The sequence below is a fragment of the Cebus imitator genome, unplaced genomic scaffold (assembly GCF_001604975.1).
Source record: "Cebus imitator isolate Cc_AM_T3 unplaced genomic scaffold, Cebus_imitator-1.0 Scaffold303, whole genome shotgun sequence".
NCBI classification, from domain to species: Eukaryota; Metazoa; Chordata; class Mammalia; order Primates; family Cebidae; genus Cebus; species Cebus imitator.
In genome coordinates, this window is record NW_016107618.1 from 262094 (window position 1) to 279330 (window position 17237).

At 38.9% G+C, this 17237-nt stretch overlaps 1 protein-coding gene across 1 annotated transcript in view; it reads right to left on the minus strand.

The window, feature by feature from the left end:
- Nucleotides 1-5964: 5964 nt before the first annotated feature.
- The window catches only part of RAB33B (RAB33B, member RAS oncogene family), an 18931-nt gene continuing 7658 nt past the window's right edge, over nt 5965-17237 (minus strand). The window contains exon 2 of the mRNA XM_017502864.2: nt 5965-8893. Coding sequence (XP_017358353.1) covers nt 8453-8893 — 441 coding nt within the window. The 3' untranslated portion in view covers nt 5965-8452. The remainder of the gene's footprint in view (nt 8894-17237) is intronic.

The window sequence follows — 17237 nt, forward strand, 5'->3', positions numbered from 1 at the left end:
CACACAGGCAGTCCCTAAACTGGGATACTGCAGTCGTTGTCCAAAACTTTAGTCCCAATGTCCCCAAGTCTCTTTCATGTCTCACCTCAAGTGTTCTTCCAGTTAGAACTGCATTCATCTACAGGTACCCAAATCCCCCAAACAGTAGGGATTATTTTTCTCACCAGAAGTCATGAGATAAGCAGCCTGAGCTGGTGCAGTAGCTGCAGGACGCTGTTCTCCAGAGCATTTTTTAATGCCAAGGCATCTGTGCCAGCACAATAACCTCCCTCCCATGTGCCAGCTAGAAACAGAGGAGGAGGGAGCAACCAGAGGAAAGGGCAGACCTCTTTACAGGAAAGCAGAGTTTCCCTGGAAATCCCTGGCAAGCACCTGCTCATACCTCTTTGGCCAGAACTGTGACATGTAGCCATATCTAGCTGCAAAGGAGTCTGGGAACTGGTTATCTAGTGGGCTACGTGGGCCAGGCCAAAAGAAACCAGGGTTCTGTTAGTAAGAAAAGAGGGAGATGTGTTATGAGCTGAATTGTGCCCCCACTCAAAAAAAAAAAAAAGATATTGGAGCTTTAATCTCTGGTACCTCAGAATGTGACTTTATTTGGAGATAGGGACTTTAACAGAGATAATCAAATCAAAGTGAGGTCACCAGGATGGGTTTTAATCCAGTATGACTGGCATCCCTATGAGAAGAGGAAATCTGGGCTGGGCGGTGTGGCTCATGTTTATAATCTTTGGGAGATTATAAACAGCACTTTGGGAGGCCAAGGTGGGTGGATCACCTGAGATTAGGAGTTCGAGACCAGCCTGGCCAACATGGTGAAAGCCTGTCTCTACTAAAAATACAAAAATTAGCCAGGCATGGTGGTACACACCTGTAGACCAGCTACTTGGGAGGCTGAGGCAGGAGAATTGCTTGAACCTGGGAAGCAGAGGCTGCAGTGAGCTGAGATCACACCACTGCACTGCAGTCTGGGCAACAGAGTGAGACTCCATCACACACACACACACACACACACACACACACAAATCTGGCCAGGTCTGTAATCACAGCACTTTGGGAGGCTGAGGCTGGAGGATCGCTTGAGCCCAGGAGTTGGGGATGAGCGTGGGCAACATAGGGAGACCCCATCTCTACCAAAAAAAAAAAATTTAAATTAGCTGGGCATGGTGGTATGCACCTGTGGTTTCAGCTACTCAGGGGGCTGAGGTGGGCAGATCACTTGAGTCTGGGAGGTGGAGGCTGCAGTGAGCCAGGAGAGGCATAGAACAGATTCTCTCTCACAGCCCTCACAAGAAACCAACTCTGCTGATACTTCCAGCCTCCAGAAATGTGAGACAATAAATTTCTGTTTTTTATGCCACCCAATTTATGGTACTTTGTCCCTGCACCCTAGGAAATTAATACGAGAGGGAAGACAAAAACTGGGTAGACAACCTGCAGTTGTCTATTTAAAAAAATAGGGTTTATATTTAGAGCAGGTGTAGGGTCATAGAAAAACTGAACAGAAACCATAGGGTTCCCACACAGCCCCTACCCATCCACACACACAGCTTCCCTTCACTATGTACTATGTACATTTATTACATTTGATGAACCTACATTGAGACATCATAATTATCCAGTCCATGGCTGACATTCGTGTGTGTGTGCGTGTGTGTGTGTGTGTGTGTGTGTCTGTGTCTGTGTGTGTGTGTCAGGGTCTCACTATGTCCCCCAGGCTGGAGTGCAGTGGCATGATCTCAGTTCACTGCAACCATCACCTCCCAGATTCAAGTGATTTTCCTGCCTCAGCCACCCAAGTAGCTGGGATTACAGGTGTCCACCACCACACCTGGCTAATTTTAGTATTTTTAGTAGAGATGGGGTTTCAACATGTTGGCTAGGCTGGTCTTAAACGCCCAGCCTCAAGTGATCTGCCTGCCTGGGCCTACCAAAGTGCTGGGATTATAGGCATGAGCCACCACTCCTGGCTGAGAATTCTTATATTATCTCAGGTAAGGTTAGCCTTTCTAATTATGACACAAAACTAAAGTCATGGAAAAGACTGCTAAATTTCACTACATTAAAATTATTTTAATGCCAAAAACCATTAGGAGCAATACCATTTGGCAAAAAACAAACTAGAAAAAAAAATTAAAACTCTTATCACTAAGTTTCCCAAAATATTCAGTATCCCTACAAAAGGCAAAAAACTGACAGAATTTGAGACATCATAATTATCCAGTCAATAGCTGATGTTCACGTGTGTGTGTCTCACTAAGTCCCCCAGACTGGAGTGCAGTGGCACAACCTCAGTTCACTGCAACCTCCACCTCATACCTATAATCCCAGCACTTTGGGAGCCTGAGGTGGGTGGTTCACGAGGTCAGTTTGAGACAGCCTGACCAACATGGTGACACCCCATCTCTACTAAAAATACAAAAATTAGCTGGGTGCGGTGGCACAAGCCTGTAATCCCAGCTACTCAGGAGGCTGAGGCAGGAGAATCACTTGACCCTGGGAGGTGGAGGTTGCAGTAAGCCGAGATCATGCCATTGCACTCCAGCCTGGGTGACAGAGCAAGACTCCACCTCAAAAAAAAAAAAAAAAAAAAAAAAAAAAAGAAAAGAAAAGAAATCCGAATTACAAATGCACATAACCTTTCATCTAGCAATGCCACTTCTAGGAATTTTCCCTTTGTAAATACTAACACATTTGAGAAATGACTTATGTAAAAGGACATCCATTTTGGTAATGCATGTAATAGCAAAAGAGTGGAAACAACCTAAATGTTCATCAATAGAGGGCTGTCTAAATAATGGCCAACTAAAGGAATTGCATGAGGCCTAAAAGAGAATGACAAAGGTTACATATTTTAACATGAATTCATCTCCAGAGTGTATTGTTATGTGATGAAATACAACAAATTCAGGGGTCGGGCGTGATGGCTCATGCCTGTAATCCCAGCGTAGGAGTCTGGGTGAGAGGCCAAGGTGAACGGATCACTTGAGCCTAGGAGTTCCAGACCAGCCTGAGTTAAGATGGCAAAACCTCATCTCTACAAAAAATACAAAAAATTAGCTGGGTGTTGTGTTGTGCACCTGTAGTCCCAGCTACTTGGTAGGCTGAAGTGGGAGGACTGCTTTAGCATGGTAGGCAGAGGTTGCAGTGAGCCAAGAACACACCACTGCAATCCAGCCTAGGTGACAGATTGAGATCCTATCTCAAAACAAAAACAAAGAAAAAATTCATGGTACTATTTCCTTGTGATAAGAACTGGGGAGCTGGAAGAAAGAGTGGGAAGGAGAATTCACCATTTACTCTCTTGTGAATGGTCCAAATACTGAACCATGTGAATGTATTTCCTATGCAAAAATTTAACTTAAAAAAAGAAGTCCCATTACTGATCACATTTTATTGAAACATGGAACTCTCCATTTCCAGGAAGAAAAGGTTAATAATGAGGAGCTGCGGGTTAGTAAAATGGCTCCATATACTCTAAGTCTATGGAATAAATAACCAAAACAAAAGTTGAACGTTTTCATAATTTAAAGAATGTTCTGGGACTCAAAAATCTATAGAATCTTTTATACTCAGAACAAGAAAAATATCAAAAAGCATTAGAATATAAAAGAAATAATTTTAAATGGTTTCATCTGACACAAAAAATTTGAAAAACGTATATGAAAATGACATCACAAGAATTAAACTTTTGACAAAGGCAAATTAAAGCAATGTAATAATCTAAAAAAAAAAAAAAAAAAACCCAGACATTTTAAAAACATTTGGCCACATACATGAGTCCAACTAGTAGCCCTAGAAAAGAATACTGACTGGTTCATGCACTGAAATTCCTGACCTTGGTCTTTAACGCCTGGGGATTTTAGTTCTGAAATGTCTCAAACATGTATTTTTCTGCCAGTGTTCCAGTTAAAGCTTTCTTCTAGGCTATTTCAGTAAGCTGACTGTCACTATGACTTCATCCCCACACATCCTTCTCATTGCCGCTAGAATTTATGGCATAAATCTAATGGTCTCACTACCTTGCAAAATGCTTTCATTAGTTACCCATTGCCTAAATAGTAAAGTTCAAATGTTTTTGTGTGGCTATCTTCTTTTTTTGCTCCTCTTCCCCAAAAATACCTTCTTCCCTAAATGTGGAAATTGCTTATTTTATCTTTTTTGGCTATTGGTCTTGGGTGGAGATCTGACTCTCACCAAGCCAATTAACAGTTTACGTTGGAAATTTCAACTTTGGACTGAGAGTTCATTTCTCTTTGGATGCCTGTAGCATCCAAAAGTTCAGTACTCAGTGGCCATGTTTTCTGCTAATTAAACCTAAAAAATGAAAAAAATCTAGTTATAAAAGAAAGAGAAAATGAAGATGTTTAGAGAAGCTGGACCCACAGTTAGGAAATTGTGTGTTCAATCCCAGCTCTTCTTTTGAGTCCAGCCACATCCTTGTCCTCAAGTTTAGTGAGACAAGTCAGACTCCTTATAATAAAATCCCCCTCATAGGCTGGTTCAGACTGAGTTTCATATACTGACCCAGGTCAGTCCTAATCCCACTGCATATGGCAACTTGGCAGTTTAACCACAATCTACCTTGCTAGCTTCATTTCTGTGTTCTGACCACACCTCCATTCTATCACATACTAACACTGACCTAGCAGTCATTTCCCCCATATTCAATTCTGTTCTTGAGCCCTGCAGTGCATTAACCTGGGATGACTTTCTTCCCTCTCCTTGACATGGAGAATGCCTCACATCTGCTGAGATGTTGCATAAATGCCCCCCCACCCCCACTGTGAAACTTTTTGAGTATCTACTGCTCCCATATCCAAGCCAAAAGGCCACTCCATTCTCTGTGCTCACTGTCCTTAGTATATGCTTCTTTGATTACACTGATCGCATTATATTGTAGAATTCCTATTTGCTTGTATACTGTTTTGTAAGTTCTTTAAGGACAATGTCTATGTAGCTCCACTGCCTAATACAAATAGAGAACACATGACCTGTACTTAATAAATGTTTGTTTAAATCACGTTATTCCAACAAACCAAGTGAATTCACCCTGGCCACACAGGCTGTAGCAAATGTGCTCCTAAAGGACATAACCAACTTCTTGTCTTAATATCTGATTAAGAAAGCAGTCTTTCATGAATAATGTCAATTTTGTGTTTGAACACAACAAGTGTAACTTAGACGTGAAATAAACTGATCAGGAGAAGCAGAATCAACATCAGAAGCTCCTACATCCCCAATCCTATGGCATATAAATCAGTAACTGCAATCTTATACCAGAGACATAGTTAATTCTCTTCTTTCTCATATTTTATAGTTATTCATTCTGCTAAATGCTTTTATGTCTAAATACACATCAACCCCTCTTGCCCCATTTGCTTTTTGCACTGAAGTATTCTAAAACAAATTGGATTACTAAACCAAGAAACCACAAAAGTTATCAGTTAATTTTAATACTTGAGTTTTTTTTTCCTGAAGTGTTCTTTAACCTCAAATGTATACAAGAAAATAAATTTCCAGGGCCGGGCGTGGTGGCTCAAGCCTGTAATCCCAGCACTTTGGGAGGCCGAGGCGGGTGGATCACGAGGTCAAGAGATCAAGACCATCCTGGTCAACACGGTGAAACCCCGTCTCTACTAAAAATACAAAACATTTGCTGGGCATGGTGGCACGTGCCTGTAATCCCAGCTACTCAGGAAGCTGAGGCAGGAGAATTGCCTGAACCCAGGAGGCGGAGGTTGCGGTGAGCCAGGATCGCGCCATTGCACTCCAGCCTGAGTAACAAGAGCGAAACTCCGTCCCAAAAAAAAAAAGAAAATAAATTTCCAATGGGTTGGGGTTTTTTTGTTGTTTGTTTTTAAAAGTGTATAATATATATAATATTATCTGGAAACTAGCAGAAAAAAGGGATTGTTTTGTTTTATACTCTACCCGTAACCAAACAAAAGAAATAAGACACAATTTCTTTGTGGCTAAGCTGGTTTATTGAACTTTATGGGGGAAATGTAACAGTGACACTATTCCACAACAAAATTATTTAACTTTAGATTTCATGAGGAAACATGTATGTGCAATATACTTTCAATAATGCATTGTTACTAATAGCCAACTATATTAGATTCTGGGGTAGTTTCCTTTAGTGCTCTCAAATTAAGACTTTTCCAAAACATATCTGATATTTCAATTATTTATTTTCAATTAAAGGTCACAGTTAAATTCCATAGATTTTTTAAATGTGTGATTTGTGCTTTAAAAATTAATAATTAGTTGTTGATAGCTATCATTTTGGAAGTGATTTTCAACAGTCAATGAAATGTTTTATAAATATTTTAAAATATTAAAAGTTTTATCCCCATTCAACTGGTATGTTCTTTTCAAAAATAAAAACATACATATAAAAAATTAAAACAATAAATTGTTACAAATGAGATACAAATATTTTAAAATAAATATTAAAGTTAAAAAATAAGTCCTTTCACAGAACTGTAAAGGATACTACTAACTCCTTACAAAAAGAAATAAAGTTACTCTTTTTAAAACCATAGTAACAGCAATAAAAAACCATAAATGTGCTTGGAAAGTCTATAAACTTTCTTCCCCAACTTTAGAAAATATTTTGAAAAGCAATAAACAGAGTCCCTTCTTTAAAAAAAAGTTGTTACACTCATCACAATTACTACAGCTGTCATTGTTTTATTACAAAAATAGTTATAAATCAAGATTTAGATACAAGTAAAACAATTTTTAATTTTTAATTCCAGCATGATTAAGAAAAATGATCTCTCTATATGCAAATAAAGCCAATTTGAGCTCTAATACTAAAAATGGAATAATCACTTCCAATAATTACTATTCTCAGTTAGCTCATTTAATAGAATTATCTTTATAGTTAAATTGTTCAGTTTGGACCACCATGATCAACAAAAATCTTAAACTAGATTAGATTACATTTTTAGTTGATTTCCCACATTCTGAAAATATTGTTAAGTACAATAATAATCTTTTGGCTTAATTTCCTCCAAAATTATTAAGGACAATAATCTATCAGAATTAGTGAATGTGAACACTTCAGTTAAAGTCATGACTTACATTCCACTTATGTAAGTAGTTTAATATGTAAGCTTGCTATATTTTATGGGCAAAGACTTAAATTCAAAATAAAAGTATTTAGGTTAAAAAACTTTTGAAATATTCTTTCCATGACTGAAGGATAGAAAAGATATTTTTCAATATCTAATTTATCTTTCATACTGAGGAGGAATAGTTTGTCGTGACCATAAAATTTAGACATCTTAAAAATTGATACGACACAATACTATTACAGAAATCCATATGGACTAATAGCAATTAGAGTTGTGCCTTCACTGCTACAATCCAAATGGAAGTTGATTTGTTAACTTGGCATTTAGAATTAAATTTATTGGAGGTGACGGGAGAGCAAGTGATACGGTACCAGATACACTGCTTGAAATTACTAAAAGCTAAGTAAGAACAGGTCTCCTGTGTTAGCTAGGAGCTATTTTCCCCCAAGTTACAACTTTTCATATGCTTTCGGTTAGTTTTTCACTGTTTAAAGATATCAAAATAAAATATAAAGCACCTTACAATGTCACTTCATTTGCCTAAAATCTGACTTATTTTTGCATATTTTAATAAGATTTAGTAAGAAAGCAACTCAAACAACTCTTTTTAAAAGTAACAATGATTTCTGTAGATCTGATTAATATTAATTAGAAAATCAAACACCTAGAACTCTTGGGAAAGTCATTCTTTATGGACTGGGAACCAGAAAACATTCTATGCCTTCTTATCCCACTGAAACTAAAGTCTTGGCTCTAAAACATACGAATAACAAAATTAAATATGCTAATAAAACAAAGAAAGGCCAGATGCAATGGTGAGCACCTGTAGTTCCCGTTACTTGGGAGGCAGAGGTGGGAGAATTGCTTGAGCCCAGGAGCTCAAGGCCAGCCTGGGCAACACAGCAAGACCCAGTCTCTAACAAAAAACAAAAAAAGAACTCTGCGTAGAGGCTAATACCAGTTTTTATCCTATTTAGAACACTTCCCATTCAAAGGACATATCATTAGGTGTGTGCTAAACCGTTAACACTTTTTTCCAATCCTAGGAACACAAGATTGAATGGTTTCTGACCCTTTAAATTGCAGCATGTTCTCATTTTAAGCCTCCTTCATTGGGCTCTACATGGAGAGATGTTCTGATTCATTCTACTTTTGCTTCATTTTCAATCTCACCTGAAAACCAACTTTTCCTTGTGCTGTCACAGTGACAAACTTAAGTAGATACAAAATACAAAAGTGTGACAATGATAAACAGCAAAGTGTCAAGATGACCCAATATAGTTGAGATTAAATCTTATGACTTATTACTGTCATACTTCAGAAGTATTTCTTTAGTGAAAATTAGATAATATAATAAAGACTGTTACTTAGCACCAGCACGACATTGCAGGCTTTGGTTCAGACTTCAGGATAATTCCATTATCAGGGGGTTGACTAAGCATTAATGGTTTGTGGCTCTTAAGCTTATGAGCCAAGGTCATAAATATAGCTTCCACATGGTCATTATCATTGGGGTTTTTAGCGGAGGTTTCAAACAAAGGCATACTGTGTGTGTCAGCAAATTTCTGTGCCAAGTCTGTGGGCACCTGAATGGCACTTCTCAAGTCACATTTATTTCCAACAAGAATCCGTGGTATATCGTTGGCTAGCAAATGTTGTTTGCATTCCTCTATCCAAGATGGTAGGCTATGAAAACTAGCCATGTTGGTCATATCATACACGAAGACAACAGCGTGTACATTTCTGTAGTAGTGCTGAACCATGCTCTTTCTGAATCGTTCTTGTCCTGCTGTGTCCCATAACTGGATCTGAAAATGGGAAGAAAAAGAGGAAAACTGAAAATCTTATTCTAATTATACATATCAAGAAATTCATCATCTTGCATTGTCTTTACTACCTCTTCACTTAAAATATTTTGATTTCTCCCTTCCATAATGCTTTTTCAATGTTACCTATGGGATCCAGACCTCATAACACCAGTTACCTCATAATTAAATTATAATATAAATGTTGGAACAAATATTTCAATACAGCATTTTCTAAATTTTGTGAATTCAATTTGTTTAAATAAAATTATACTTCAAAATTTTATTTTAAAATGTCAAGAGAAAAATATATCAGGTGTTAATCATGTTAAGCATTTAATTCCTGTAAATTTGGTTACTTATGCTCCTCTTTACCTTTCACTAGTCTAATTTAAAATATTAAATCTAGGAAAGATGTTAATTGTTATGAGGTTGAGTCTCCAAACAAACATATACATATATATGTATGTCTATGAAATCCAGACCCCTTGAAAATTTAAGAAGGCTAGAAAAAAAGCAAGAATAAAAACATTCAACATACAATTAAAATGCTTAAAACTATAAATGTGAAAACTTACTACAAAGCTACAGTAATCAAGACTGTGTGAAACTGGCTCAAGATGAGACACATAGATCAATGGAACAGAACTGACGATCCAGAAATAAACCCATGTATCTATGGTCATTTTTAAGAAGAGTACCAAGACAATTCAACAGCAGGAAAGATTAGCCATTTCAATAAATGGTGCTGGACAACATGCAAAAAAATAAGGCTGGATCACTACCTCACACCATATATAAAAATGAACTCAAAATATATCAAAGACCTAAATTTAAGAGCTAAAACTGTAACTGTTTGTAACCCTGGATTAGGCAATGATTTCTCAGATATGATACCTAAAGCACAAGCAACTGAAGAAAACAATAGATAAACTAGACTTCATCAAAATTAAAAATATTTGTACAGCCAGGCATAGTGGTTCAGTACTTTAGGAGTCCAAGGCAGCAGGGTCTTGAACCCCAGAGTTCAAGACCAGTTTGAACAAATAAAATTGGAGGGTGGAGCAAGATGGCAGAATAGAAAGCTCCACCTATCATGCTCCAACCCCCCCCGCAAGTACACTAAGTTAATAACTACACAGAAAAAAACAAATTCATAAGAACCAAAAATCAGGTGAGCATTCATAGTACCTAGTTTTAACTTCATATTGCTGAAAGAGGAACTGAAGAGATAGAAAACACAGTCCTGAATTGCCAATGCACCCTGCCCCCCACACACACACCCAGCAGCAGCAGTGTGGTATGGAAAGCTTCTCTTGGCACCAAGAAAAGGAGAACATAGCAATTGTGAGGCACTGAACTCAGTACTGTCCTGTTAGAGCAGAAAGGAAAACCAGACCAAACTCAGCTGATGTCTACCCACAGAGGGAATATTTAACCCAGCCCCAGCCAGAGGGGAATTACCAATCCCAGCAGTCCGAACATGATTTCCTACAAACCTTGCCATCCCCAGCTACTTGAAAGGCAGTCTAGGCCACAAGGATTGCAATTCTGAGGCGCGTCCTAGTGCTGAACTAGGCCGAGAGACAGTGGACTGGGGCAGGCAAAAGACATACTGAGACTCTAGCTGGGGCAGCCAAGGGAGTGCTGCCATCACCCTTCCCCTAACCCCAGGCTGCACAGCTCACAGCTCCCAAAAAAAACCAGTTCCTTCCATTTGGGGAGAGGAAAGGAGAGGGAAGAGTGGAGAGGACACTGTCTTGAATCTTGGATACCAGCTCAGCCACAGCAGGACAGGGCACTGGTCATAATGGTGAAGCCCCCATTCCAGGCCTTAGCTCCTAGATAACATATCTAGATACACCTTGGGCAGAAAGCAATCTGCTGCCTTGAAGGAAAAAACCCAGTCCTTGCAGCATTCATCACTGCTAATTGAAGAGCCCTTGGACCCTGAAAAACCAGCAGCCATACCCAGGCACTATACTGACAAACTTGGGTAAACCTCTGAGACTTGCTGGCTGAAAGTGAGACTCAGCACATAATTAGCTGTGGTGGCTATAGGGCAAAACTCCTTCTGCTTGAGAAAAGCAGAGGCAAAAGTAAAGCGGACCTTGACTTATACCTTAGGTACCAGCATGGCCACAGGGGGGTTGAGCACCAAGAGGGCTCTTGGAGTCCCAGATTTCAAGACTTGACTCTTGGATGGCATTTTTGGACCTGCCCTGGGCCAGAGGGGACCCTACTACTCTGAAGGGTGAGGTCCAGGCCAGGCAGCATTCATGACAAGCTGCCTTAAGAACCTTGGGCCTTAAGGGAACATTGATGGTAGTCTGGCAGTACTCCTCATGGCCTGGGGTGGCAGTGGCTACAAGTGGGAAGCTCCTCTCCTTTGGAAAGAAGAGAAGAATAAGGACTGTGTCATTTGGTTTGAGTGCCAGTTCAGCCACAGTACAATGGAACGCCAAGTAAACTTCTAAGATTTTTAACTCTAGTCCCTGACTCCTGGAAGGCACTTCTGGACCAACCCAAGGCTTAGGGGATCTTGCCACCCTGAAGAGAAGGACACAGGTCTGGCTGGCTTTGCCACTTGCTGACTGTAGAGTCCCAGGGCCTTCAGTGAACACAGGCAGTAGCCAGGGAGTGGTTACAGCCAACGTTACAGCCTTGGGTGAGATACAGTGCTGTGCTGGCTTTAGTTCTAACCTAGAGCAGTCACAGTGGTGGTGGTCACAGTGGTGGTGGTCACAGGGGTGCTCGTGTCACTCCACTCAATATTAGGTGGCTTGGAACAGAGAGAGAGAGAGAGAGAGAGAGAGAGACTGTATGTTTGGAAGAAAGTAAGGGAAGGGAGCAATGGTCTCTACCCAGTAATCCAGACAATTCTCCTGGATCTTGATCAAGACCATCAAGGTGGTACCTCTATGAGTCTGCAAGACTACAGTGCTACTGGGCTTAGGGTGTCCCCTAAGGCAGATACAGTTGAGATCACAACACTCAAGTCCTTTCAGATATCTGAAAATCCTTCCCAAGAAGGACAGCTACAAATAAGCCCAGACAGTGAAGACCACAATAAATACCTAACCCTTCAATGTTCAGACAGAGAAAGAACATCTGCTAGCAGCAATACCATCCAGGAAAATATGTTCTCACCAAATGAACTAAACAAGGCAAAAGGGACCAATCCTGGAGAAGCAGACATATGTGACCTTTCAGAGGAGAATTCAAACAGCTGTTTTGAAGAAACTCAAGATAATACAGAGAAGGAATTCAGAATACCACCAGATAAATTCAAGAAAAAGACTGAATAATAAGAATCAAGCAGAAATGCTGGAGCTGAAAAATGCAATGGGCATATTGAAGAACATATCAGAGTCCTTTAACAGCAGACTTGATTAAGCAGAAGAAAGAATAAGCAAGCTTGAAGACAGGCTAACTGAAAATACATCATCAGAGGAGACAAAAGTAAAAAGAATAAAAAGCAAGGAAGCATGCCTACAGGATCTAGAAAATGGCCTCAAAAGGGCTAAGAGCTATTTGGCCTTAAAGAGAAGGTAGAGAGAAAGGACAGAGATACAAAGTTTATTGAAAGGGATAATACAGAAAACTTCCCAAACCTAGACGAAGATATCAATATTCAAATATAAGAAGGTTACAGAACACTAAGCAGATTTAACCCAAAAAAGACTACCTGAAGACATTTAATAATCAAACTCCCAAAGGTCAAGAATAAAGAAAGGGTCCTAAAAGCAGAAAGAGAAAAGAAACAAATACCATACAGTAGAGCTCCAATAGGTCTGGCAGCAGATTTTTCAGTGGAAACCTTACAGGCCAGGAGAGAGTGATGTATTTCAAGTGCTGAAGGAAAAAAACTTTTACCCTGGAATAGTATATCTGACAAAAATATCATTCAAACATGAAGGAGAAATAAAGACTCCCAGAGAAACAAAAGCTGACGGGTTTAATCAATACCAGACCTCTGCTATAAAAAATGCTAAAGGCAGCACTTCAATCAGAAAGAAAAGGATATTAACAAGCAATACATAATCACCCAAAGATAAAAAATTCACTGGTAATAAGAACACAGAAAAACACAGAATATTCTAACACTGTAACTGTAAGTGCAGTATGTAAACTACTCTTATCCTAAGCAGAAAGACTAAATGATGAACCCATCAAAAATAATAACTACAACAAGTTTTCAAGACATAATCAATACAGTAAGATATAAATAGAAATGAGAAAAAGTTAAAAAGTTGGAAGGATAAAGTTAAGGCATACAGTTTATATGTTTTTTTCTGTTTGTTTATGTAAAGAGTGTTAACTTATTATCAGGTGATGTGGTTTGGCTGTGTCCCCACCCAAATCTCATCTTGAATTTCCACATGTTGTGGGTGGGAGGGACCCTGTGGGAGGTAACTGAATCATCGGAGTAGGTATTTCCCATGCTGTTCTTGTGATAGTGAATAAGTCTCAAGAGAGCTGACAGTTTTGAAAAGGGGAGTTTCCCTGTACAAGCTCTCTTCTCTTGCCTGCAAACCATGTGAGACGTGCCTTTCACCTTCTGCCATGATTGTGAGGCCTCCCCAGACACAGGGAACTATAAGTCCAATAAACCTTTTTCTTTTTTAAATTGCCCAGTCTCCGGTCTTTAACAGCAACATAAAAATGGACTAATACATCAGGTTAAGATAATGGGTTATAAGATATTATTTGCAAGCATCATGCTAACCTCAAACCAAAAAATATACAATGGATACACAAAAAGTAAAAAGCAAGAAACTAAATCATATCACCAGAGAAAATTACCTTCACTAGAGGAAGACAAGAAGGAAAGAAGGAAAAAAACACAAAACAACCAGAAAACAAATAACAAAATAACAGGAGTAAGTAAAATTAAATACCTAGAGATTAACCAAAGAAGTTAAAGACCTCTACAATGCAAACTATAAAACACTGACAAAAGAAATTAAAGAGTACCCACACAAAAATGGAAAAACATTCCATGTTAATGGATTGGAAGAACCAATATTGTTAAAAATGTCCATAGTACCAAATTAATTTACAGATTCAATGCAATCTCTATCAAAATACCAGTGACATTCTTCACAGAAATAGGAAAAACAATACTAAAATTTATATGGAACCACGAAAGACCCAGAATAGCCCAAGCTCTCCTAGGCAAAAAGAACAAAACTTAAGGAATTACACATTACTTAACTTTAAATTGTACTTCAGGGATGTAGTAACCAAAACAGCATGGTACTGGCATAAAAACAGATACATAGACCAATGGAATAAAATAGAGAATACAGACATAAATCCATACACCTACAGTGAACTCATTTTTGACAAAGATGACAAGAACATACACTGAGGAAAAGATAGTCTCTTCGATAAATGGTGCTGGCAAAACTGGATATCCACATGCAAAAGAATGAAACCAGACCCTTATCTCTCACCATATACAAAAATCAAATCAAAATGCATTAAAGGCTTAAATCTAATACCTCAAACTATGAAACTACTATAGGAAAACTGGAGAAAATCTTTGGGACACTGGTCTGGGCAAAGAGTTCTTAAGCAATATCCCACAAGCACAGACAACCAAAGCAGACATGGACGATGGAATCACATCAAGTTAAAAAGCTGGTGCACAGCAAAGGTAACAAACAACAAAGTGAAGAGACAACCCATAGAATGGAAGAAAATATCTGCAAACTACCCCTCTTATAAGGGAGCAATAACCAGAATATATAAGGAGCTTAAACTCAATAGCAAAAACCCTAATAATCTAATTTAAAAATGGGCAAAAGATTTGAACAGACATTTCTCATCTAATTTTTGTAGAGATGGGATTTCACCACGTTAGTCTGGCTGGTCTCAAACTCCTGACCTCAGGTGATCTGCCCGTCTTGGCCTCCCAAAGTGCTGGTATTACAGGCGTGAGCCACCGAGCCTGGCTTGAATAGACATTTCTCAAAAGAAGACATACAAATGGCAAACAGGTATATGAGGTGTTCAACATCAATGATCATCAGAGAAATGCAAATCAAAACTACCATGAGATATCATCTCATTCCAGTTAACAATGGCTTCTATCTAATAGACATGCAATGACAAATGCTGGGGAGGATGTGGAGAAAAGGGAACCCACATACACTGTTGGTGGGAATGTAAATTAGTATAACCACTACGGAGAACAGTTTGGAAGTTCCTCAAAAAACTGAAAATGGAGCTACCATATGATCCAGCAGTCCCACTGCTGGGTACATAGCCTAAAGAAAGGAAATCAGTATACTCAAGAGATATCTGCACTCTCACGTTGTTTTGCAGCACTATTTATAACAGCTAAGATTTGGAAGCAACCTAAATGTCCATCAACAGATGAATATATAAAGAAAATGTGGTACATATGCACCATGGAGTACAGTACTATTCAGCCATAAAAAAGAATGAGATCCAGTCATTTCCAACAACATAGATGTAACTGGAGATCATTATGTAAATGAAATAAGCCAGACAAAGAAAGACAAACATCACATGTTCTCACTTATTTGTGGGAACTAAAAATAAAATCAATTGAATCATGGACATAGAGGGTAGAAGGATGGTTACCAGAGGCTGTTAAGGGTAGTGGGGCAAGGGTAGTGGGGGCTTGGGAGTAGGTGGGGATGGTTAATGTGTCCAAAAAAAAAATAGAAAGAATGAATAAGACCTACTATTTGATAGGCAACAGAGTGACTATAGTCAATAATAACTGTATGTCTCCAAAAAAAAAAAAAAAAAACTTTGAAATTCTATCTTTAGCACTTAGAAAGATATTTTGGTAATAAATTGGATGACCTATATAAAAGCTGTCCAAGGGAACTACAGCTGATTTTTTTTTTCTTTTAATAACATTTTCTGTAACTCAGATGTTCAAGCATCACTTCATCAATGAAAAATGACTTACAGTGTTTTAAACAAAGTATATTCACAAGATAAAAAATAAAAAGCACACAAAAAGGAAACATACCAAAATATTAACAACGGTTGTCTCCAAGGTAATTTCTCCCTTTATTTCTACTTTTATATTTTCCTTCCCAAACATGCATGTCTTTTATAAAAACAAACTAAACTAAAAANAAAAAAAAAAAAAAAAAAAAAAAAAAAAAAAAAAAAAAAAAAAAAAAAAAAAAAAAAAAAAAAAAAACATGGTTACACAGAGTTTAGACCTGCCTCAAAGAACTGTGGAAGTCCTCAACAAATGTTAAGTGTTAATGATAAATTTTAACCCCAGGCTGGGTGCAATGACTCACACCTGTAATTCCAGCACTTTGGGAGCCTGAAGTCGTAGGATTACTTGAGTTCAGGAGTTTGAAACCAGCTTGGGCAACACAATGAGACCTTGTCTCTACCAAAAATAATTTTTAAAAAAATGATCTGGGCATGGTGGCATGCACCTGTACTTCCAGTTACATGGGAGGCTGAGGTGGGAGGATCACTTGAGTGCAGGAGATCAAGGCTGCAGCGAACCATACTCATGCCACTGTACTCCAGTCTGAGCGACAGAGTGAGATGTTGTCTCCAAAAAAAAAAAGTTTTCACCCTAAGAAAACCCTTTGTTTTTAGATGAGACTGACTAAATAATATTCCTCTTCCCATCGATCCTGTTCAAAATTCTATGGTTTCTAATCATATCAAGTCTTTCCAGAACACAGAGGTATGAAATAACCCCCGCCCTTTTTTTTTTTTTTGAGACAGGGTCTCAGTCCCCGAGGCTGGAATGCAGTGGTGCAATCATGGATCACTGCAGCTTCGACCTACCAGGCTCAATCCTCCTGCCTCAGCCTCCCGAGTAGCTGGGACCACAGGCATGCATCACGAAGCCCAGCTATGTTTTGTATTTTTTGTAGAGATGGGTATCTCACTATGTTGCCCAGGCTGGTCTCAAACTCCTGGGCTCAAGTGATCCTCCTGCCTTGGCTTTGGGATTACAGGCAGGAGCCATCGTGCCCAGCCTGAAATAGCTCTTTACACTTCACTGGAGAGCCATAAAAGTCACTAATAAGTTAATGAGGGCTTTACAAAGGAATATCCAAAAAGAAGCTTCAAAATTTCTCTCACGGAATAACTAAATCATGTGAAGGCTTAGGGCTACTGCTGCCTGCTGCTTTCCAGGCCTACACACTGCGATGAGAAGGCAAGAAGACAGGAAAGGAGCAGCAAGAGACCCAGCCAATAAACAGGACAACTGATTAAAAACTGTTGGCTATAGCCGGGCGCGGTGGCTCAAGCCTGTAATCCCAGCACTTTGGGAGGCTGAGGCGGGTGGATCACAAGGTCAAGAGATCGAGACCATCCTGGT